Source organism: Plectropomus leopardus, chromosome 2, assembly GCF_026936395.1.
Source record: "Plectropomus leopardus strain MGB_pleo_1.0 chromosome 2, ASM2693639v1, whole genome shotgun sequence".
NCBI lineage: Eukaryota > Metazoa > Chordata > Actinopteri > Perciformes > Serranidae > Plectropomus > Plectropomus leopardus.
In genome coordinates this window covers 20870158-20894159 of record NC_142177.1, presented here as the reverse complement: position 1 = coordinate 20894159, position 24002 = coordinate 20870158, and the positions used below count along the sequence as shown (strand labels likewise).

Genomic DNA, 24002 nt, shown 5'->3' with positions numbered 1-24002 from the left:
AGAACCATGTAACCACTTCACAATGAAAAGCATGGATCTACAAACTTATTCATGAAATAAAAACAGCCTTGTTTTATAAGTAATTAATTTCTAGAGCACACAATAAAAGTACAGTGGCCCTGAGGGTAAAAAACAACAAAATCTCAGAAAACACTAAAACATCTTGCAAAACAAAAAAACATTTCACAAGACAACATTTCACAAAAGTTCACTGGAATACAAAATCATATGTCATTATTACTTAAGCTCCAGTGAGACATGGGGGTGTGTTGATGAGACCAGGCAGCAGGCACAATGCGTCTGCACCCTCCACTACATTATAATGTGACATGGATCTCAGTAGCAGTAATTATCCATCATTACTAGAGGGCTTTTTGTGTTAGGACACACAGATACACATACAAGAAATACACACTGACATGACAACAAGCGCATTATTCTGCCGTACAAATGTACAGAATTGCTGCTATGATGCGCAAAAGGTAGAGCAGTTGTTTACCAATGGCCCCTTGCACCCTACATGTCAAAGCATCCTAAAACCGTACGTTGTGAGAGCATGTAAATGTTTATCTGATGAGCAGGTGGCACCTTGTATGGTAGGCTCAACCACCACTGTGTGAATGGGTGAATGGTGCCTGTAAGTCCTTGGAAAGGTTGCTAAGAACAGAAAAGCACTATTTAAATGCAGCCTGTTCTTTGCTATATTACACTCAGGCTCAAATCCCAACAAATAGTAAACAAATCTCATGAAAAGATCAAAACCAAAAGTAAATTGATCCTGCAAGCATTATTGAATGTGTAGCTACAGCCAGATATATCTTATTCCTCTGAGCCACAGACTTCCATTGTTGTCCAAAATCTTTTAAGCACATGTCAATGACCCACACTGGCTGACATGATCCTTCTTTTATTATACACATGGGCACTGTAGTTTATTTTCAGTCAATTCCACATATAATACATACAATCCTGCCTCTATAAATACACATTAGCTCACCAAATGTGTATGAATCTATAGCTGAATATAGTACCCAACAAATACAGTATTTATCCCAGCTTACGTAATGTTTGCAAAAAGCTCCCCTGCCCCGCTGTTTTAGGCAAAAATTGAGCCATAAAACCAAAATCCAAAAAAGATATACAGCATTTGTGAGCTGTTTTTAATCATTGAAAGCTCTAGTGTGTAGGATTTAGGATGCTGTATTGGCAGAGATATAAATGATATTCATAACTTTGTTAGTTAGTTCAGGAAGCATAGATTCTGCAATGTTCTCAAGTTACATCCGCCAGGACTGAAAAACAAAGCCAAAACCAAAGTGCCAAAAACTGTAGTTCCTCTAATGGCCACTTGAGGGTCGTTCCTGAAGTGAACATATCACGCCTGCTCTTATTGTGTTTTCTGGATTTCTGGTTTTTCCCCTCCTGTGTTACTATGCTGTCTCTACACACCTGTCCTGCATCAGCCGCGTTAGTTCCCTGCTCCTCAGTTTCTCTCAGCCAATCAGCTCGCTGCCTGTTCCTGTGCCTCATCACTTTATTCCCCTCACCTGAGCTTCTCCACTCTTTTTCTCCACCCACTTCATCCCCTCATCAGTCTAGTTTGTATTTAAGTCCTGGTTTTCAGTTCAGTCTCTGTTGGATCCTTGAATTGCTGTTTCCGTGAAATAAGAAGTGATCTTTTGAATTCATGTTAACTGCTGTCTGCTGCATTGGATCCACCTGCTCTGGATTACACGACGTCTATGGTATATTTAAACATTCATAACAACTGTACTGGGGGCACTTTTTATATAACTCAATCATTGGAATTTCATTAAGGTGTAAAGTTATGCATAAGTGATTGACCGACAGACTGTCTGCCAGTAGTGTCCTTGGCCTCTCAATCAGATCCACCCCTCTCTCCTCCACAGATCCAAGGCTGTTCAAAAGAGGCTGAGACACGCTCCTTGACCCCATGGGAGCCTTGGGTATGCCATATACACATTTTACCCCAAGCTGCGACGTTGGAGGGTTACACCAGACTGCGTTGGAAATAAAGGTATGATTTCCACTGGTGCTCTTTTGGTGCATCTTTTTAGCCTCCTTAAGTGTGCTTGTCCTGACCGAACTCTTGAATACACTCACACTGATGGTGCCTGATATACAGTAGAGCATTTGTATATAAAAGTATTTGTTCATGGTCTTATATTACAGACTTTTTGATTCTAAGATAGTGCACCACCTACTGAGCCATTCAGCAACTGCAGACCAAATTTCACTGCGCATGGTTGTGACATAATTTGAAATTGTGACTTCTCTTCTTTTTTGACCGTCCAGCATCTCACTCAAATATGGTCACTTCTGGCTCCAAAAAACAAGATGCCTGAAATGCTAAACTTGAGGCTTCAAGGCCCCACAAACCAATTGGAGGTGTCATGGTAGGTACATCCATTATTTGTACGGTCTATAGTTATTCTACCATACCCCAAAATGGACCAATCGGATGCTGACTCTTTTGTGTTTTTGCATGTTTTTCATTTTTGCATTGGCCATCGTAGTTCATTTGTTTGCAATCTGCAAACCCGCCCTTAGATACCACTAAGTTGGAACCAATAAGCTTGAGTCAAAATCCTAAGAGATGCATTAGTGTGCTGTTGGTTTAAGTTATTTCACAGGATTCGTTGATGACAACAAAAAAATGGTGCATACCACCGTCCTTATCCTTTAAATTCATGAAGACAATCTTTACAAAGGACACAAGTGATGCCACCTTTCCTTTAACAAAATCACCATGACTCATTCTGCAGTTGTAGACTCTCTCTGATGAAAGTAGTATTTTTTCAAAAAAAATGTTTTTGCCTCATAGCAGTTATGTTTTATTTGTCCCAAAGCACATCATGTAAACTCACCTCTCGCTGTCACAACACACTGTTTGCAAAGCTGATTCAAGCTGATGTGCGTTCGCTCGGCCTGTATCAGATGGCAGGATTGATTTCTGCAGCGGCCTGGTGGACGAGCGTGCTGCTCTCAGGAGATTTACAGTTCTCTTGTGAATTATAAATGAAGTACAGCTCTGGGGCAGACACAGCATGTTATGGCAGTATTCATCCCAGCCCATCAGCTAAATGAGATCGGGCTTTTTTCCCAAGAAGAACGGCTTGCTGCTCACAGCTGGAAAAATTATGGATGTCATGGTTTTATGAGAACTGATACTGAGGATGTTACTGTAACTGACATGTCATTGTGATGATCAGAAATAATATATTTTCATCATGATATAAGCTGATGTGTCATGATGCTTTAATATCTATCATATAATACGCATAGGTGGATATACAGTGGCATAAAATAATACAATCTGATGATTGTTTTATGAAGTTGGGTTTTGTCATTCTCCTTTTAATGCAACTCGCAGACTAATACTGCAGAATACAATGACAATATATTGCCATAACATGCCTGAGTGAATGTTATATGAAAATGAAAAAAAAAAGATAATGAAAAACAAAACAAAATAAAATGAAGACTCTTTCTTTTTTTGGACATTATTGAGAGCATTCAGGTAAATTTTTTTTACTTTTACGCTGAGCTGAAATAATTATATTAGAGCTCACAGAGCATGCATCTTTTGTGCTTGTGATAGATAGGGTTTAAGTAGCTTATATTGTCATCAATTATTTTTCTTAACCCTTTGAAACCTAGATTAACATAACTTTCCTTGTACTGCATTTGAACACCTTTTGCAAGTATTTAAACCTTTGAACCCTGAGCACATTGATTTGATTTCTTTGGTAAAAAGGCAATGAGCAACTTGACAAGAAATGTCCCACAAATTGCAAGAAATTAGTAGATAAGCAAAAGTATTATTTAAAAATGATCATATAATCCTAATAATGTATTTAAATGATTAGACATCTCCTTGTTTTTATTTAACCTTTTTTAAAATGCTAATTTCTTTTTACGTTACTCATTGCTTTCTTCTCATGTTTTTGAAATAAATAAATAAATCAAGCCAATTTGCCCAGGTTTCAAAAGGTTAATAATATCTTCTTCATCGCAGATATCCAAAATTCAGGGTCATTTACCTCTATGAAGGATCAACAGTAATTCTATTAATGTTTCAGATGTAATTTATTCAAAGTCACAGAGAGAATCGATAACCAAGTGCATGTGACAAATAATGCAGTACCAAAACAGTTCTGAAAGATATTACTGTACTCTCTGTTGCAGTGGGTGAAACCGGCAGCTACTGTACCTCCTGCACAATATAGTGAACACACTGCCACCATCTGGCACAATCGACATGTTCAAGAGGCAGGTTTGCTAAGTTATCTGGAAAACTTTGCTGAGTAAAACCTCGGAACACTACATTTTAAACATGGACTAAAGTAAAATTATCTGAATAACTCAGTAAACCTGCTTCTTGAAAGATTCTCCATGCCAGCTGTGAATGACAGACTGAGAGAAGAATGTCAAATGAGATTTCTTTATTTTAAAAAAAGACATAATAGTTTTATTTAAGGTTCACCCCAAACATTGCTGCAATTATCTTGCTCTCCAGAAACTTTGTAGTGTATTCAGGTTAATAAACTCTGACTGTCAAAGAACCAAAATGCCCTGCACATCATCAGTCTGTCTCTACTCATGTGAACCACACCTCCACCAACAAGCAAACATCTTAACCTGCCTGCAGCCCCGCAGATTTCAAATGAATCTTCACTGACTATTTTCAATAACTGGATCAGTCCGCAAAGGTCGACAGACCATTTTGTTGCCAATTTTACTAATACATTGTAAGCAGGCTGTGGCTTGATGATTGGACTGCACAGTGAGCGCACATGAAATGTGAGCTCTGTCTTTACATCACAGACAATTGTGGGTGTTGGATTTGAACAACATGTCTAAAATAGGCTCAAATCATACAGTGTATGCTCATCTTACCAGTATCCAACTATTGTATGTTAGGCAAATTAACCAAAAAAAAAAAAAAAACCAAAAACAAAAAACAGGCCTCTTTTTCTGTATATTTTTCGGGAGGGCTCAAACATTTGCCTAGTTGCCTCTCCTGACAGTGCGCCCCTGACAGCAGCACACTAACTCAGAATGACTCACAATGTCTGATATGACCCACTATCATATTATCCAACATGATGTAAAATTACAGATACCAAACAAAATATGAATCTCAGGAACGATAAATAACCAAACTGGTGGATGTTCATAACAAGAATAACCTGAACATGATATTATTCCTCAGATACACGCAGTCCCTTTGTTTCAGTTGTTACTCTGTCTCCTGCTTGACTGTCTGCTGCAATCTAAACCTTCCTCTGATCTGTCTCTAAGGCGCCATTCATCACTTTTTCCCTTTATCTCCTCCAACATCACTCCAACACATTTATACAATATCTGAAAACATGATGTGACAGATGCTTGTTAGTTTGGTATGTTAGACATTTGTAAAGAATCTGTCCTTCAGTCATGTCAGGTGTTGTGGAGCTCCACTGAACAACCTCTTTGTGCTTTTGATGTTATTAAACACAGAGCTGGTTAATGCTCTCCCATGCTTCGGTACACCCGTGCTAGATATGGGTTTGAATTTGAGCTGAATGTTTGTGTAGGTTGTATGTTTTGGTTAATGTAATAGCATGATTTTTATTCCTGAGTGTGGCTGATATTTGCGAGTCTTAATCTATGGGTAGTTATTATTGGCAGTGGGGGCTCTCTGGGGTTAGTGCAGCGTCCTTCGCTATTTCTGAGTGCGAATGTAGAGTCTATTTTCAAGGTTGCCATGGAAACCATTGTATTTGTGGTGGCAGCGATTGGTGCTGCCGCCCGAGCAAGACTCTGCTATTTTTGTCATGAGTCAACACCTGACACAAACACACACACACTCACTCACACACACACACACACACACACACACACACACACACACACACACACACACACACACACACACACACACACACACAGGTGTGCATGCCTGAATACAGATGAAAACAGACAGATACAGACTTACAAAGTACACAAAACCACACCACATACTTGCATGGTTGTTTGAGTCATATATACTGTTGGAGAGGCAGTATGTGTTACACAAACATGTTTCCCATCTCTTCTTAGTGCTGCCAGACATCCTGATACATCCTTGCCATGACAACTGTAGTAATTGCTGTCTATTATATCTCTCCACTCGACTACTGAATTGTGTTTTCTTATGTTCTGCTGTCCAGGCATGTTGAACATTGGAAGTATTGACAGGAAGAGACAGATGACATTAGCTTGTAATCAGTCAGGCAAACATTAGAGATCACAGGTCTCTGTAGGCTTATATACAATTTTAAAAGTGATGATGTTTGTCCTGTACTGTGATGTTTTGTATTTAAGAGTAAAGGGTCTTTTGAATGTGAGCATGTGGACAAAAATGCCATTTTACATTGTCTGATAAAATGGTTTACATTAGTGAAGGGCAACATAGCAATATGCATTGGGGCTGCCACTGACATCATTATGTTATTGTTCATCAAACAAATAAAACACAGACATTTTTTGGCATTGTGGCTTGAAAAATGACGCAACCACTTCATCATATTTTAAAAATAGTTGCAGATTAATTTCTGTTTGATAGATGAATCAATAATCACTGCCGCTCCAGTGTTGTGATATACATAGAGTGGTATTTCATGTCAAATGAAAGCCTAAATAACACATATATGAGAGGTTTTGGGAGTCTTCCACAAGAAAATTCTGAGCATCAGTCACAGTTTGTGCCCTTCATGTGTCAATTTATGGTTTAAATGTATTAAACTGTTTCAAAATAAAAGCCCTCTGCTATTTTCATGTATTTGTGCTTTTTACCTTGCTGTGCAGCACTTGGAAACCTTGTGTTTGTTTTAAATCATGCTAAATAAAGTGGATTGGATTGGATGTATTTATTCATCTGTAACCGCATGTATCTTTCCTGATGCAGCAAGTTCACTGTTTTATGCAATGAAAGCAACAAACTGTGTAATATTTCAACCAGAAGCCCTCAGTTATCACAGTGACTTAACCAGTGCCATTATTATAATGAGGCTGCTAGTGAACTAATCAATCAGTTCATGAGAGGTGCTGCAAATTAAAACATGCTTATTGATGCTGAAAGAGGTGCAAGCTGTGATTTCCATGAAATGCAGATGTTTTATGTGTGTTATCATTAACCTTACAAATGCAAATGAAAAACACTTACAGTTCCATGCTTGCTCTTTCAGAAGAAGAGAAGCCGTACCCATAATGGTCCAGATTTCATTATTCTCCGCTGACAGACCAATGAGATGGACTGTATATGAAAAAGATCACCGTGGCAACAAGGAGCCCCAGTTTGAGAAGCTGGGACGGTGGAGGCTGTGGCCTGGCCTAATCACTGCCTCACTGTGTCAGTAAATCTTCTACTGGAGGGCACCTGAATCCATGAAATTATTACCTGAATCATTACTGAGTAACAAACATAAATAACCCGGGAAAGGAGGAGGAAATGCGGGATTAGATGTAAGAGTGAGGTGTCATGCATTCCTCACATTCCTATTTATGAATAAAGAGGTCGCTTTGAAGTCACCTGTTAAACATTTAATCACTCTCAAGCATGTGTAAAGCAGCCCATTTCAACAGGCTGTAATGCTCATTACACACCAGAAGACAATTTGTTGGATTGATTCAAAATGGAGAGATAACTGCTTTTTTTATTTCAATAACTTTGACACTAGAGGGTAAAAATGTATTATTTGTCCTGCATATTATTACCCCCATCACAAATCCTCTAAGGCTATAAGATCAAAAAAAAATCCTACATGGAGGGAAATTGACTGGAAAATTACAGTTCGGTATTAAAAGAATCCTTAATTGAGATCTGGGTTTGTTGGAGGGTCCTAATCATCATGCTTTAGAGACCGTGGAATAATTGGGGATCACTTATGTTTGGAATTGTCCAAAACTGTCCTCACTATTTAGCAGAGAGATAAAATCTTTCAGGCTCTCATTCACATTTTGCAAAGTCATCCAGGGGGCTGGATTGGACCCTTTGAAGTCATATCTTTGACACCCCTGCTCTATAGGGATCATTTGTACATCTTGAGGGGATTGTTGTAAATTGCAAGGAAAATCATGACGATTTTTTTGCTGTAAAATATACACATTCTAACTTTGACTGGTAATTGAAAATGTTGAATACGCTTTGTTGTCAAGAAACATCCATTACTGTTTGTGAATAATGTATTGTGTTGATACTAAATCAAAAACCTGTCACATACGCATGAAACATGTCAGGATGCCATCAGAGTGAAACACTGCCTGTACAACATAATATAAGGAGTGAAGGTGGGGAGGTGGTTAGATTAAACAAACCCAGACTTTGATGCAGGAGTCCGCTGTTCGCCTCCCGTCTGAATGTGATGTTTTTTTTCTACACCAACCCCTGTATCCCCTTCCCCTAACCCTAATCATACATGACTTTGTCGCCTAAACCTAACAATCCGTGCCAGCATGTGCATTTGTTGACATCTCGGCATCGGCTGTCATGTGTTGTTGTTGCCTAAACAAAACCACATGCAGCGTCATCCTGCCATGTGCTTGTGTTGACATCACGGTAGCAGCATCCCAGAGCGTAAGGAGTAGACACTGAAGGATACCCAAAATGGGATATTTAGATGTGGAAGTCCACTGGCAAAGCTGCAATACATCATGACTTGGGATGATGTGTTGGCATTTGTGTAACAGGCCAGCCTTAAGTTTTTTTTGTGTAATATCATTTTCTAAAAATATTAGCCAAAGCTTTAATTAATTAGCAACATTAAATGCTGTGCAAGTAGAAATTTTGAACTGGTGGTGACTGAAGGAAATAAAAAAATTACATGGCAATCCGATAGCTTTTAAGATATATCATAATATTACAGTAACTTTTGAGAAATCTTTGAAAATAATTTTACAATGCTAATAATTTCAGCAAAAACATAACATTTCTCTACCATCATATTCAGCTCCTAATTTTTGAAGGTAAATTTATCAATGCAGCACTAGGACCCTGTGGAGACGGCAGCTCTAGTCCTGTTTCTCGCTGCCTCCTGCTCTATCTCTGCAGTCACTGTGTGTGAGTGGAGGGGAAAGCAGGGAGTGAGCTGGTGCCTTTGCATGCATTTACATCAGCATCATTTCAGGAAAAAAGCCTCCGCTGCCTCAGCTCAAGTCATCCAGGGAGGAGGATGCACAAGGCAGACTGAGGGATGAGAAGAGAAACGGGCTTGTGTGGTGAGGAGTACCTACACAGCATTCACAAGGTGCAGTGATTGATGTCCACTGTGTACCTCAGCAGTGGGAGCTACACCAGGTTTTCATCCCCCGAGACCAAAAGCAGCAGACAGCTGCATCAGGAAATACTCTGATTCAGGTACATGATGCTCTCTCTCTGCTTCCTCCCCTCACGCTCCCTGATTCTCACCACATTTTCTCGCTTGCTCTTCTTCTAATCTGCTCTTGACATATTGCTCAGTGCAACGATAAATCAAATTGTGATGTGACATATAGAATGTGGGCTTTGCTTTATGCAGTGGGTGTAATGTATTAATGATTAATGTACAAATGAGTAGGCGGTAAGACATGACTAAACCAGGCAGGAGGGTTAACTGAATTGGGAGTACCCCTATGTGTGATTTAGAGACGTTGCTCACTGAGGGCAATCATTCATGGGTGATGAAGGTGGTTAGGGCTCAATTCTTACCCTGATTTGTGGTGTTACCACCGCAGATAGGAAGCAGAACATCCCTGGCTTTTGTTACATCTGTGGCAGAGAGCATTCATGGCAGTGAGCAACTGGATTTCCTTGATCTGACACACACTTATAGCAGCAGCCACACTGTTTATAGGCACAGTTAATATGCAGACAGCCTCTGCAACCCATGAATACCCTCAAGTTTTCTATCTAAAGCATTAAATTCACTAAGTGGGAGACATGCTATGGTAGTACATGTTCACAAACAAAATCATTGCATGTTGGAGCTACATAATGAGGTATGCCCTTCCAGAAAACCACAGGGTTTGTTTTTAGCCATACAAAATCACTTTTGACTCAGGGTGTACATTTTCTACAAGAGTTCACACAGCAGGTACAGATGTGATAAAAAACGGCTGTCACCTATTTGTTGATAGGATTGGTTTGAAGAAATGGGCATGCATTTGTGCACTGGCAGGATGTGTGCTTGAAAAGTATTCATCACCTGCTGCTCTCCAGTACAGGAGCAGACTAAAATAATCTATGGTCCAAAATCCTTTAATTATTTATTCATTTTTGGAGGATCAGCATGATTACACATATGTTTTTTGGCCTCTTGATTTGGTTGTAGATTTATTAATTATAATCAGTGCAAATAACAACAACAGCATCAACAACACTATTATTATTATTATTATTATTATTATTATTATTATTATTATTATTATTATTATTGACAATAATAAACTTTATTTATATTGCACCTTTCACACAAGAAATGCAGCACAAAGTGCTTTACAATAAGGGCATTATAAGTGCAGAGTGCTTCACGACAGCAGACAGAATAAACATAAAACAGGCCAGCAATTCACCATCAAAAGTCATTTAAAAAAGTTTCAAACAAAAATTAAGAGCTTAAAATAATAAAATCCTTACATAAAACCATAAATCATAAAATCAATTAAGATATGACATCTGAAAAGAACTGCAGCTGTGTGTAAAGCTGGAGCAAAAGTGAAACTGAACATGAGAAATGAATTGGAAGGATTAGTTAGTGTAAATAAGGGGCTGGCCATTGTACGATTACAGATGCAGGTGAACAAACACAATTTATTTTCATCTGTCTTTCTGATTTTAGGGTGGGCTGTGACCGATGGCAGACATGAAGACTCTCTAAATGGACAGGAATCATATAATCTAAACCTCCTGACGATGACAGCTTCATCCTCCTGAGCTTCAGACCTCATTTTCAAGCCGCTGTTTTCTGGCCGCACTTCCTGGCTTTGAAGGATGGGTGATGGGCCTGTGACTGCTCCTGCCTGCCTGCCTCATCCCAACCTTCAATGGAGCCGATGTGGAACTCCTCCCACCCACCTCCACAGCTCATATCCAACATGTCTGCCTCCTATCTGCCCGAGGGTTGGGCTCTGTCCCAGTCACTAGCCCTGCTGGCCATGCTGCTCATGGATCTGCTGGCAGTGGTGGGTAACGTGGCTGTCATGGCAGTCATTGCTAAGGCCCCGCAGCTCCACAAGTTTGCTTTTGTCTTCCACCTGTGTGTGGTGGACCTGCTGGCAGCCCTGGTGCTGATGCCCCTTGGCATGCTCTCAAGCCGAGCCTTCTTCGGGGAGGCCCTGTGTCGGAGCTACCTCTTTCTCAGTGTGTGCCTGGTTAGCGCTGCCATCCTCTCTATCTCCGTCATCAACGTGGAGCGGTATTACTACATCATCCACCCAATGCGTTATGAAGTAAAGATGACTGTTGGCTTAGTAACGTCAGTGCTGGTGGGGATATGGGTCAAAGCCTTGGCCATGTCTGCCCTGCCGCTGCTCGCTTGGTTCCTGCAAGGTGGAAGAACTCCTCTTCTGGAAAGCAGTGCTGTTGGGGGAGGAGGTGGGGCTGTCCCATCTCCACCTGCTCAGGGTCACAGGCGCTGCTCACTACATTGGACAGGTGGAGGGTCAAACCGGTTGGCCTTCATGGCCTTGTTTACTCTGGTGTATTTCCTGTGTCCCTTACTGGTTATTCTTGTTGTTTACTGCAATATGTTCAAAGTGGCTCGGGTAGCAGCCATGCACCACGGGCCTCTTCCCACCTGGATGGACACGCCTCGTCGCCAGCGGTCAGAATCACTCAGCAGCCGCTCCACGATGGTTACCAGCTCTGGGACGGGGACCGGGACAGGCAGAGCCACTCCGCAGCGTCCCTTTGGGGGAGGAAAGGCTGCAGCAGTGTTGGCAGCAGTAGGTGGGCAGTTCCTTTGCTGTTGGCTGCCCTACTTTACTTTCCACCTGTATTCAGCACTGGCTGCCAGCCCTCCAGCCACACTTGCCTCTCTGGAGGAGGTGGTCACCTGGATTGGCTACTTCTGTTTCACGTCCAATCCCTTTTTCTATGGCTGTCTCAATAGACAGATCCGGGAGGAGCTAGGCAAGCACCTGCCCTGTCTGTTTCGCCGAGCGGGGGCTGAGTTGGAGGACAGACTGCCCAGCCGTGAAGGATCCATAGAGGAGAATTTCCTTCAGTTTCTTCAGGGCACCGGGTGCAACTTGGATCCTCAAAACTCTCACAGCACCTCCAGCCCTAAAGGGGAGGCCTGCTGTCCCGTGGCTCAATCTCAACCACAAGAGCCAGCACAGTCCATACCGATTGATTTCCGTATCCCTGGACAAATTGCGGAGGAGACTTCAGAGTTTATTGAGACTGAACAGGCAAAAAACAACCACATATATACAGACAATTAAGTTTTTAATGTCATTATTTCCTGAAAATAAGACTTATTTTGATCATTCTGATATGAACTGCTTCAGGAGGTATTTCAGTGAAAACATGTTTCTCTAATTCTACTGAAAGCTGTTCACCAGGTATCTCAGTTAAATGACTTTAAATTATATCTTTGAATCATTGCACTTTGCTTCACCAGATTTCATCCTTAAGGCCCAGACACACCAACCCGACTTCAAAAAACTAGCAGCGACAAAGACTGACTATTGCATTGCCTCAAGTCGCCTGTGTCTCGGCTAAAATGTTCCACATGAACAAATTGCAAAGACTACAACCAACCAAATATTCTGCCGCTGCGGGACAGGAAATAATTATCCATACCAGCAGGCAGCAGTAGTCTGCAATCTTTATTCAAAAACGTGGACGACCGTCATAAAGCTAGTTATCCTGTTAACACATTAACAAACCAATCCAGTGTTGTCAGAGCAAAGAAGAAGTGCCACTGAACAAAACACAAACCATAAGGAAACATTTCTGCTAAACAGCTTAATGGAAACAATTTTACCTGATATAACAAGTTTGTTTTTTATCTCACTCCCTCTTGACTTTAGCCTTTTGTTTACTTTTCTCTCTTTTGTGCACTAAGCTCAAATGCCGTATCATTAACTGACAGACTCTGCTGTCTCCAAAAGAACTGACAAGGGCCGATGAGTGCCAACAGTGTGGGACACACCGCAGCGACAAGGGCGACAGGCGCTCACTGAAGGCTGACTGTCAGCTTGGTGTGTCAGGGCCTTTAAACAGTCACAGTTAAATGCAGTCATTTGAAATGCATTCCTTTTTTTTTGAACAGGGAAATTACAGCTAGATTTTAAAAATGGCCTTCCATGCAAATGCTCAGCTCTGTACCATAAATGACTTTTATGACTACTATTGGTGTAACTTGTTAAGGCCTTTTTAAAGAAAAAATATAATTCTACATATATTTGATTCTGCAAAGCTAAGTGAAAAGTCTTTGGAGCAAATTTTTTTCATAATATTACTTTTGATCTTAAATTAAGAAAAACTTGCTGAAATACACCGGCTCTCTCTCATTTAATGACTTTACTGCTGTGTGGTGAAGTTCTGCTATCAGACAAATCCCTTTTGGGATTCAGAAATGAAAATTAAACAGCTCCACACATAAAAAAAACTGATACTGTATTTGCAACTGCCAAATCAATCATTTTAAGACTCTGGTATGCTATTATTTTTGAGTAAGTAATGTCAAGGAAGACAGCAATAAAATACACAAAATTACGACTGCAATCACTTGTAGTAAGTGACTGTGCTTTCATCGGTGATAACACCACTCTTAACCCTCATGCCAGTCTGATTATAATCGATTAGGAGGCATAGATACATACAGCTGTTTACAGATAACCACCAGAATTTTAATTTCTTTGGTGCTTGTCCAAACATCTTCTTTTTTTTTTTTTTTTTTTTTTAAATTTCCTAAAGATAAGATCTGTCTTGACTCATTTTAGGATGCAGGTTGACTTTCATCTTAAAGGTCACCCAGCTTTCTGCCATGTGATGTATTTATCAGTGGATATAGATCTTAAAAATCAGTATTCTCTTCATGCACTGCACTACATTCAGATAAAATTCTATTTCTTACATTTGTTAAATGTATTAAATTGTATGTTATGTTTAGTAAAACTGCATATAAGTTTGGGTTGTGTGTTTCACCCAGCACACCCATTTTCCTTTCAATTGATGAGTGTAAATTAGTTATGAATTTCAATACAAGAAGGATGATGTATTTTAAAACGTATGCAGTAAATGCCTTCTCTGTTTGTGTTTCGGCTGTGGAGATTTTTTTATCCTGAAAAGAAAATAAATTTAGTTTTAGTTTGACTACCCTGCTCATCAGGGTTTTTACAGTACCTCACATGCAGGAAGAAAACAAAACAAAGCATTATTTTACTTTCCTGCACAGCTCCATGACTCCTGCACATGTTATTCTGATCTTGTAAGGAGACTAAAGCAAGTTTGACTTGCTCATTTATAGGAAATGAGGGTGCAGACTTTGCTAATCTTTTGATGATGAGATGAATAGGTATTTTATAGCAAACTGTTAGGGATAGATATGGTAAATGTGATTAAAATGACTTTTTTATGTAATGTGGATACAGGGTTTTTAAGATATTTTTGAGTGACAATGCCAATCCAAAATCAAAAGCTTATTGAGCTTAATATCCTCTTTTCATTATGTCTAAATGTCCCAAACTGTGAATGATGTTTGTGTTAGGATTTTCCCTTGTTCAGAGGTTGTTTTTTATGCTGTGATTAAAATAAAAGAATGACTTCCACTGTACTGCAATGACATGAAAGTGTTTTAGAAAAATACACAGCCAGAGTGAGAGAAGCTGTTGTAATAAAGAGTTTCTATGTTTGTAAAAGATTTTGGACACATTCTCATAATTTCGCCAACGTTACCAAAATACACGTAGCTTATGTTACTCCACATCTCAGTGTGTGTGGCTTAATCCCTCTGCTTTGCTTTGATATTTCATTGCAAAGAGTGGGTGGGAGGATACAGTTCAAACACTTTGACCTTAAAGTAACATTTAAACTTCAAAAGACCAAAGCCACTGGTGGGACCTTCATCAAAAAGAAAAGATAAAATATCAATAGATGGATAGATAGATAGATAGATAGATGCTGTGTTTTAGTTGGAAGATGCTGGTGTGCGACAGGCCTCACACCTCAACGATGGACCTCAGTCAAAACGCCCCCAGCTTCGCCAGGCTCTGCTATCCCCATGGCAATTATTACCTAGTGACATTTCTCAGTGCTGTAGTGGGCGGGAGGAGGAGCATGCTCTATTGGGAATCCAACAAGACACCCTTATCTGAGACTTCTTAAAATACATTCTCCAGACTAAACCACAGCTGACATTTTTTGTTGGTGTTATTTTTTTTGCCCACAATCTTGGGATTGCTTGTGTGAATATCTCGTACTGTAAACTGAAATAACTCTCTGCTCTCTGTTCTGCTGCTTAGAACGAGATTTGATTATTTCTTTATAAATCTTGGATTGCTTTACCTTAATATCTTCAGTTTTTTAAATGTAAATGTAAGACTTTTGTCCATGCATTAAGATTACATTTTTTGTTGTTGCAAAAGTAGCAGCAAATTGTTTCTTGTGCTTTTTTAAAAAGTAAAATGTATGGGTGTACGGTAGTTACAACAGACCTCCTTACAAGCTATTTGTGTCAAAACTGTGTATCTTAACCTTTTGTCACATGATCAGATAGTTTTGACATTGAATAACATACATACATCTTACCGTTATTCATCATTGCATATCTGTATATGACAAAATACCAAAAGAATATAAGAAAATCTTGAATGAAAAGTTTTTTTTTAAAATGTATTTATATTTTTTTAATGTAAAATAGGCAAATAGTTTGTTCAGCATATTGTTACAGATTGTTACTGACGTCTTTCAAACACATGAGATGAGTTGTTATTTTTTTCAAGGGAAAATGTAGAAAATGACACCATGTCTTAGGTAAATGTAAGAATTTCTTTAAACACAGGTGTATTGCAGGTGATGATCTCAATCACACACAAAGGCCTATTTTCCGGCCAACAAACTGGTGAGGGCCCCAATCCCTCTGCAGGCCCTCTCATCCCATGGGCCCCAGTGCAGTTGCACTGTCTATATTAACACCTCTGGTGCTGTGGCTGACAGTACCAGTTCTTCTCAATAAAATCAACCTAACCTGATTGTTTGAGACCAACAAAATGTAAAACTAAACTATTACTCAAATGCACTTCTCATATGCGTCAAGATTATAGCTATTCACCACAAGTGCAACACAAGTTGCATGATTTCTTTTTTTTTTTTTTTTAATTCAAGGTAGAGAACAGGTATACCTGTATGTGGTGGCTAAATAAGCCAAATAAAACAGTGTCAAGCATTAGGCAGAATGTACTGAGTGCTTGGAAGAGGACAATTAGTTGGGGGCAAAGTAATGATGAAACACGGCCTGGATGCACAAGAGCACTAAGAGAAAGTGAAAGAGGTAGGTGCTGCAAATGCATGTAGACAAGGCATCAATTTATTATGGAACAAAGATCTGCAGCAGTAAAAAGACCTAAATGGATCCTATACAAGCTTAAGGATATACTATGCAGATCCTAAGATCCTTGCAAACAGTTGCCTATTTACGCATCTAGCATACATGGAACAACATAACATAATGTCTTTGGCCACCACAAGGCCCTGTACCACTGTACAGAGCACACTGTTTAATGCTGTTTCTCAAAGCCTATGGTAAACAGTACCCAAATCAAACTTTGGTATCAGAATTTTTTTGAGAGTGATTCTGAACTGCAGTCCTCAATGTATGCTGCTGCCACAAGCTATTCATTTAAAATCTTATTTCCGTTGTAACTTTCTCTGGGAGGGCAAAACGGTCACTGAACAAACCCAAAAATGCTGACTCCAGATGTTTCCTGCCACCAGATATCAAGAAGAAGAGACAGCAGTTGGACAAGATGGGGGCGGCAGATTCTCATGCAGTCTCAAACCTGGGTGAGGATATAAGAAGAAAAAAAAGTCTTTTGTTTTCACCAAGTTTTCAGCTGTATTGTCAGCATTTAACAAAAGAGAAATACTATTTGTAAGAGGGAATATAAAAAGGGATTTGCAGCTATTATGAATAATGTGATTTAGAATTCAGTCATCTTCAAGTAAATTGTAATTATTTTACTGTTTTGTGCATACAGCACATTGGTTTAACATCATCAGTGTTTATATTGGTCTTTTCAACACTATGTTGCTTCATTTTAAAGCCTCTTTTTATATAAAATTAAGAGTGAAAAACCTTGTACAGTACCAGAAAATACATCAACATCATATCATGATCACATTGCAACAGGTTCTACTGAATTATTATACATCTTATCTGTTGGTTTTATGGGTTAATGGTTTTTATTCACGAGTGACACACATGGTTAATGTTGGACTTCAGTCTCTAAAGTCCTGAGTCAGCACTGCATTTGTTCCCATTTTTACTTTACTGGCAGTCTTCCAGTTTGCTTCTGCAAATAGCCTGTCTGGGTGTTACTTAAATATACCAACTTTAAGGCATGTTACAGCTGGTTTATGTCTTAAAACTGTTTTTATTGGGTAAAATTAACAAGTGAAATCAGTGTTATGTGTAAGTAATGTGAGTAATGTGTTTAGGTACAACTTTGAAATACTTTTAGTTTATATTTTTACTTCACCTAAGTAACTCTATTGTCTGATACTTTCTAATCCTATTTTACCACAGTCAGAATTAATGTATTTTTTACACCACCACTATTTGACACTACATATATCCCAGGTCATCATTTTTAAAAACCTTTAAGCAGTAAATGAAATTATCCAAGAAAATAAAACAGCTAAATTTAGCTACATCTTAACCATAGCATTAAAACCATGCTTATATAATATACAAGTAAAGATAATACATTGGTAATATGAACCCAAAATATATGACAATAATCTGTAATACTGACAGATCAGTTCTGCTTGCATTATTAGTACTATCACTTTTGAAAGTAAATGACAAATAATTGTACATGGTTAACAATTCTGAATGGGGAGAAATTTTGAATGGGGTTTTTATTTGCAATTGAGTACTTTTACAATGTGATATTGCTTCTTTTCAAATCGCCTATTTCCTCAACCACTAGGTCTGGTGACCATCAGGGCAACATCATTACAATCAACAAAAACTAAACAAATAACTAAAACTAGGTGTGGAAAAAAACAAAAATCATTTTAGTGAACTGAAATAAAAACTAGAAAAAAAAATAATGATACAGTGCAATCATAAAATAATACAAATAAAAATAGATGGAAAATGTTTTATGATTAAGTCTGTCAATTTGGTAAAATTTGTGAACACACCTACTAGACTATGAGGGAAATTAGTGCAGATGTTTATTGAGACTGGGACGTCTGCATGACTGTGAGTCAACTGCCTGCACAAAGCATTGCATTTGTGTATAGTAACATTTATTCTAAACCTCTTTCATCTTGCCCCTACCACCCTCAATAATATTAATAATAATAATAATAATAATAATAATAATAATAATAATAATAATAATAATAATAATAATAATAATAATTACTGAAATAAGCAAATATATTCTGGAAACAGATTGAAACCAAATTAAAAACTAAGATTTAAACAAGATTAAGTGAGAGATAACTGTATTTATTTGTATCTATTTCCCCCCCTTGTAGGCAGTTTGGGGTGTAAAAATGTTTACTGGCTCTTACATCCCGCAAAATGAATTTAAAATAGAGAGAAAACCTTAGGGAGCTACTGTATAAATTACCTATTGTTTTAAAGGCTACCTTTGACCTCTGGTGACCTTTGAACCACAACACAAAGAGAGCAAGCGGAAGGTACGCATTTAAGTCAAAGACAAGACACCCACCCACTCCACCGAAAGTAAAGACCATCTCTGGTAAATGACAATATTTACTATCCTAAACTGTCATATTGTTATTTCGTCGACTGTGGTGTAACTTAACGTTTACGCTATGACGAGAAGTCACCGACGAAACGTTAAACGCCAACGTTAAAATGAAAGTTGTCGACGCTAAACTAACTTCTGGTCAGTAGAGTCCGTGTTGTGCTGCCAACTAACTTAGTGAGACAGTGAGAGGTAAACTTTAACAGCAGCTATGTCAAGCTATTTGGTAAACCGAACAAGAAAGTTAATCATATCTTACAGATAACGCTGTTGTCTAACTGATAGCTTATCAGCTCGCTTGCTAACTCAGGTTATCTTTTGTCGGTGTAACGTACTGTGTGCTCTGTCTCTGTCTCTGTGTGTTTTCCTCAGGACATTTCCTGTGTTGTGCTAACTGCTGTGAACTTCTGCTCCCAGCTGGATCTCAACAATGTCAGGTGGTAAGTCTGCAAACAGTCACACAGGGCAAACAGCTGCCATTCAGTACTGTAGTAAAAGTCAAAATTACTTAACTCGATGCTTGATAGTTTACCCTTAAAGATCTTAAGGGAACTGCTAACCTCCAACAGCTTAAAACGGTTTGAATGCAGTGGTGTAGTGATGGTCCATGAGGTGGGTGTGTTGTAGATGGTTAGATTATAATATATTGTCAAAAGTTAACTAAATATTCTGCTGAAAAAATAAGCAGAAAAACAGCTGATGCTGGTAGCTGGTTTTAGGTGATTTTGGCTGGTCTTACATGGTGGTGATCCAGTTCTTGCTGGTCTTTGATGGTTTGACATGCTGGTGTGATCCGCCTGTCAAACTGTGCACATTTATCTTTTTGCATAACACATGACAGAAGACTTAACTGATTTATGCTCTTTGCATTTCATACTCATGACACTGTTATTTGCCTGTACTCAAGGAAGTTGATTTGGTTTCAGTTTTACAGGAGCTTAAATTGATAAACCAGCTAGAGTGACCATTACAAGCTGGTATAACCAGCTAAACCATCAAAAAATATGCAAAAACATACCTTAGGTTGGTCCAAACAGCTGGTCAACCAGTTTAAGCTGGTCAAGCTGTTTTTTTCCTAGCAGGGAACAATTATAAGTATTTGCCATTTAGTATACTTTCCATCCACTGAAATACATCTTAAATGAACTCACAATAAATTGCAAAAATACATTTTTGTAATTATACTTAAATATACTTGTAATGAAATAAAATGAAAGTACACTTTGAGAATGCACACTAATAGCATATTACAAATGACTTGAAAACGGGTATACTTTACCTAAGTACACCAATATTACCATTATAACTACTTGCAATGTAGTATACGAATTACAATACATCTTCAATAGAATACATAATTTAATTATAATTGTTAGAACACTGAAAAAACACTTTAAGTTTTGTTTATCCTTAAGAACTTTTTTAAATTTTCCAGAAAAATTATGAATTGTGATGTTAAAAGTATGATTAGTTGCTAGTAATTAGTATTGAATAGGAGCAGAATACTTTACATCTGTTATCATTAAAAATGCACTGACTAGAAATGGGAAAATACTTAAATGTATGTATTCATGTTAACAGTGGTGGAGTGTAAAAAAATATGTTATTGAAGTACATGTATGAATGGAATGAGCTTTTTATTATTACGAGGCCTTTTCTATTTTTTTAAACACATGTAAAGCTTATATATTGAGATCCAGGGCTGCTTTTAAAACATTTGGGGCCAAGGTCTCAGATGTCTAGGCCCAACAGCAATACTCACATGACAGTCTCTATCCTTATTGTCGAGGAGAAACTAGTAATTACTCAGCTTAAATATTACTATGTTTGTAGTAAAAATACTAAGATTAATGCTACAGGTGTTGAAAAGTGCATAAGTAACAAACAAAAGTAACATGATCACCATGTGTCCAAGGTGTCATCTCAATGGTGACATCCCATTACTACACCCTACCAATATCTTCAGCTCAGTGATGCACAAAAAAAGCCAAAAGAAAAAAAAAATACAAAAAGCTTAAAAACATGCAGAACTGCTAGGTTTTAGTTTAGTTTTTGCAAATAGTAACCATCAGTCCTGTTGATTAGCAGAAGCACTGTTATGGTTCTGTTTTTTGAAATGCTAAAACAATCACGGGTTTGCTTTTCTCATGCATAGGTGTGGCAACGTCAGCCTTTGAATGCAAAGTGTACTTAATCTAATTAATGAAAATGATGCTTTGCACAGTAGGGTTTGATGGTGTTTTACGTTTCCTATGAAAGGCTTTGCTTTGAAAGAGAGAACAGTGTTTTTTTGGTGTATGGCCTCTGCAAACAAAATGCTGAATTCCATGAGCTTTGCTCTGAAGGAGTGGGGGGAAAAATCCCAAAGCAGCCGGTGATAGGCACAGTGGTCTCATTTTTAGCAAAAGGGTGTGTAGACAGACAGCTTAAGCAAACAGAGGAGGCAAAGAAAAACCCAAAAAAGGATAACGGCACAATCAAGCACAATCATAATTGACTGCTGCTTCCAGGTAAGGCCTTAAGGAATGTGAGTTGCTTGGTTGTAGCAAAATATTTGACATAGTTTTGGGGGTAGTTAAGATTTAGTTTCAGACAAAAGTAGGCCTCTGTTTTTTACTCTTTGCTGCTGCTGCACCAGATGGTGAGCGTCAGCTCTCCCAAAAACTAGGTCAGATTTCAGAAAATGCTGGAGACACTCAGAAACAAGATTTTTTACTTTAATTCGGGAAAGATAAACCTAGATTTTTTTCTACATTTGTCAGTCACCCCACCAGAATCTGTCTTAAGAAGATGTTGTTGCTAAGCTCATTTGATAGAAATGTTGAACTGTAGTTATTTGATTCATGTACCATAGCTTGGTTTTTAATCTTCAAGGCATAGTTTAAATTGGTTTTTGATTGGTTTGGTCAATGCTTAAAGACTAATTCCACATAAATTCTAGCAGAAAGTAACATAGATCTCACTTTTACAGACTGGGGTGATCAGTTATAGTGTTTTTGGGGTTTGGTCTCAAAAAATAGTTGGTTTTCCAAATATCTGATCCACATTTGATCAGTTTGAATTGATTCTGAATGAATATTGAGCATTTTGTTCAAAACTGATCACACTCTGTATCTACTGTAATACCAGAGGCCAGTTTACTTCTAAAAATTTGAGGCATAATTATGTGCTTGCAACATGAATTGTATTCTGAAGTGTTTAAGTGGTGGTAGAGGAAATGAATGATGAAAGGTTGGATTTTGAGTTAGTCTCCAGTGCTGAAGAGTTAATGAACTGCAGATACAGTGTATTTGAAACTGTCTCTATACTAAGTTGTATCCCCGAAACTGCGCTCAAAACTGTGAATACTGTCACTGCACTGTATGCGGTGAGTAAAAATGTTCACTCTTACCAAATGATCAGTATGCTGCATTTAAATAATAGTGAAGCCCCTTCATGCTGTATTGTTTATGTGGGCAAAATGTTTGTTCTCATGGATTTACAACTTGATAAACTGAATATGCTTTAACAGCAACTGTGTGCACAGGAGTACAGGCTGTGTTTTTGTTGAACTGCATAACATTTTCCCACCACTAGATGGCGAGCTCTACTTTTTTTTGTATCTTTTCCTCTGACTACCTGTCAAGTGACAGGATGCCAAACTTTCAAAATACGGTTTAAGGCCAATGTTACATAGTCACTTGTCAGTGCCCTCCAGCTTTAATAATATAATGAAGATGTGATGCAGTTTTTTAGTATATGTATTTTTTCTGCATGACATGAAAAATCCTTAATATGTATTCAGTGAGGATCCTAGAGAGTCTTAAAGAAGGGTACTATTTTTGAAAAGCCAAATTTGAGCAAACACAGTCACATGCTACAGATACATTTTTTGTGTGTTGAACAACACCTTTCAATTTTGGAGTTAATAAGTACTTTAAAAGAGTCTGAAAGTTTTATCTTACAGTTTAGCTGTTGCATGTGCAGACAACAGTGTCAACAGTCAAAGTTTTGGTAAAAAATAAAACAGCTTTGTTTGTATTTCTTTAGACTGCTGACTTATGGAAGCTTTTGTGGTTACTACACTTTACACAAAGTGTAATAATAAGTATTGCTCCTAAACTAAAGGAACTAGAGCAGATAAAGTTGTGCACATACAGTCACGGGTTGCATTTCCATTCTTGCTGGGCATTGGTTGTCACTATTTATAAAACATCATGTCAGGCGGGCCTTGCTCTGTGTGTTTAGGATGACTCCCCTCAGAATTTTCCAGCTTAGAAGATTGAGAGTTCACCAGTCAGCTTACACACAAAGCTGGTTTCTGCGCTGATCCACTCTGACCAGTCTGTGTTCTTTGACTTTTTTTTGCCAGTTGCCTTTCATCTGGATCCCTTTCTCTCGCTTGAATACACATTCTCATGATATCTAGCATATCTAATTGCTATTTTTAGATGAGTGGAAAAAACTTTTGTCCTTTACTCACCTTGGCGTTCAGCTGGCGGGGTGTTGTCGGTCTCCATGCTTGCTGGCTGTCATGCTAGCTACACACTTTGATCTGCAATGCCCTCCTCTGTGGCTGTTTTTCCCTGCATCGGCTACAGGAAGCTCATTCCCTGGTTGCTAGGGCAACCAAGGAGGATGGCCCCCAGCAGGATCCGGGGAAGCCTTGGGCTGCCTTTCAGCTCGTCGCTGTGCGGCATGCCTGTTGACCTGCCGCTGGCTAGGAGGAGGAGGAGGAGCCAACTCTGCAGAGGAGCTTCTCCTGGCCCACTATGGGTCCTGCCGCCCCGCTGCCCCAACATGAGGCAGAGCTCTAGCGTTAGAGCTACTGCTCCTCTCTCCCTCTTCTGGCCACTGCATAGATCTGACTCGCTCTGCTCCAGTAGTAACAGGAGCACAGGCGGCAAGATGTCATCCTCCTCCTCCTCCTCCTCCTCCTCCTCCTCCAACAACGATGGACAAGGGAAGCCTAAACCTAAATCCCCGTTTCGAAAGAGGGGGAGCCTGCAGAGCACCACCAGCCCTGGTGAGTGAGGGTCCTGTAGAGG

At 38.8% G+C, this 24002-nt stretch overlaps 2 protein-coding genes and 2 long non-coding RNA genes across 8 annotated transcripts in view; 3 read left to right on the top strand and 1 right to left on the bottom strand.

Annotated features, from left to right (window-relative positions):
• Positions 1-1562: 1562 nt before the first annotated feature.
• On the top strand, positions 1563-8985 carry LOC121949033 (uncharacterized). Of its 2 annotated transcripts, none has more exons than XR_015778784.1 (4): positions 1563-1745; positions 1911-2038; positions 2317-2417; positions 7233-8985. It is a non-coding gene; the product is annotated as an uncharacterized LOC121949033 (long non-coding RNA). The 2 variants fall into 2 exon arrangements; XR_006106210.2 differs by lacking the exon at positions 7233-8985 and adding an exon at positions 4210-4574 and having other exon boundaries at positions 1564-1745.
• Positions 8986-8988: 3 nt separating this feature from the next.
• LOC121955909 (G protein-coupled receptor 61-like) lies at positions 8989-15757 on the top strand. Its single transcript, XM_042503995.2, has 2 exons — positions 8989-9400; positions 10860-15757. The coding sequence occupies exon 2, from the start codon at positions 11065-11067 to the stop codon at positions 12463-12465; it is 1401 nt and encodes a 466-aa protein (XP_042359929.1). The 5' UTR covers positions 8989-9400; positions 10860-11064; the 3' UTR covers positions 12466-15757.
• A 764-nt stretch (positions 15758-16521) lies between these two features.
• Positions 16522-23575, bottom strand: LOC148190199 (uncharacterized). Its single transcript, XR_015778786.1, has 2 exons — positions 23438-23575; positions 16522-17028 (listed from the first exon to the last, which is right to left on the bottom strand). It is a non-coding gene; the product is annotated as an uncharacterized LOC148190199 (long non-coding RNA).
• The window catches only part of LOC121956315 (AMP deaminase 2), a 38904-nt gene continuing 33780 nt past the window's right edge, over positions 18879-24002 (top strand). For 2 of the 4 annotated variants that reach the window (XM_042504468.2, XM_042504461.2), the window contains exon 1: positions 23515-23980. In XM_042504468.2, coding sequence (XP_042360402.2) covers positions 23515-23980 — 466 coding nt within the window. Of the gene's footprint in view, positions 18967-19347; positions 19416-21368; positions 21486-23514; positions 23981-24002 lie in introns of those variants that run through there. The other 2 variants (XM_042504476.2, XM_088087854.1) reach the window with 2 other exon arrangements.

What these genes read in the sequence shown, in the direction of transcription:
- LOC121955909 (XM_042503995.2), top strand. Translation starts at nt 11,065, where the DNA reads ATGGAGCCGATGTGGAACTCCTCCCACCCACCTCCACAGCTCATATCC.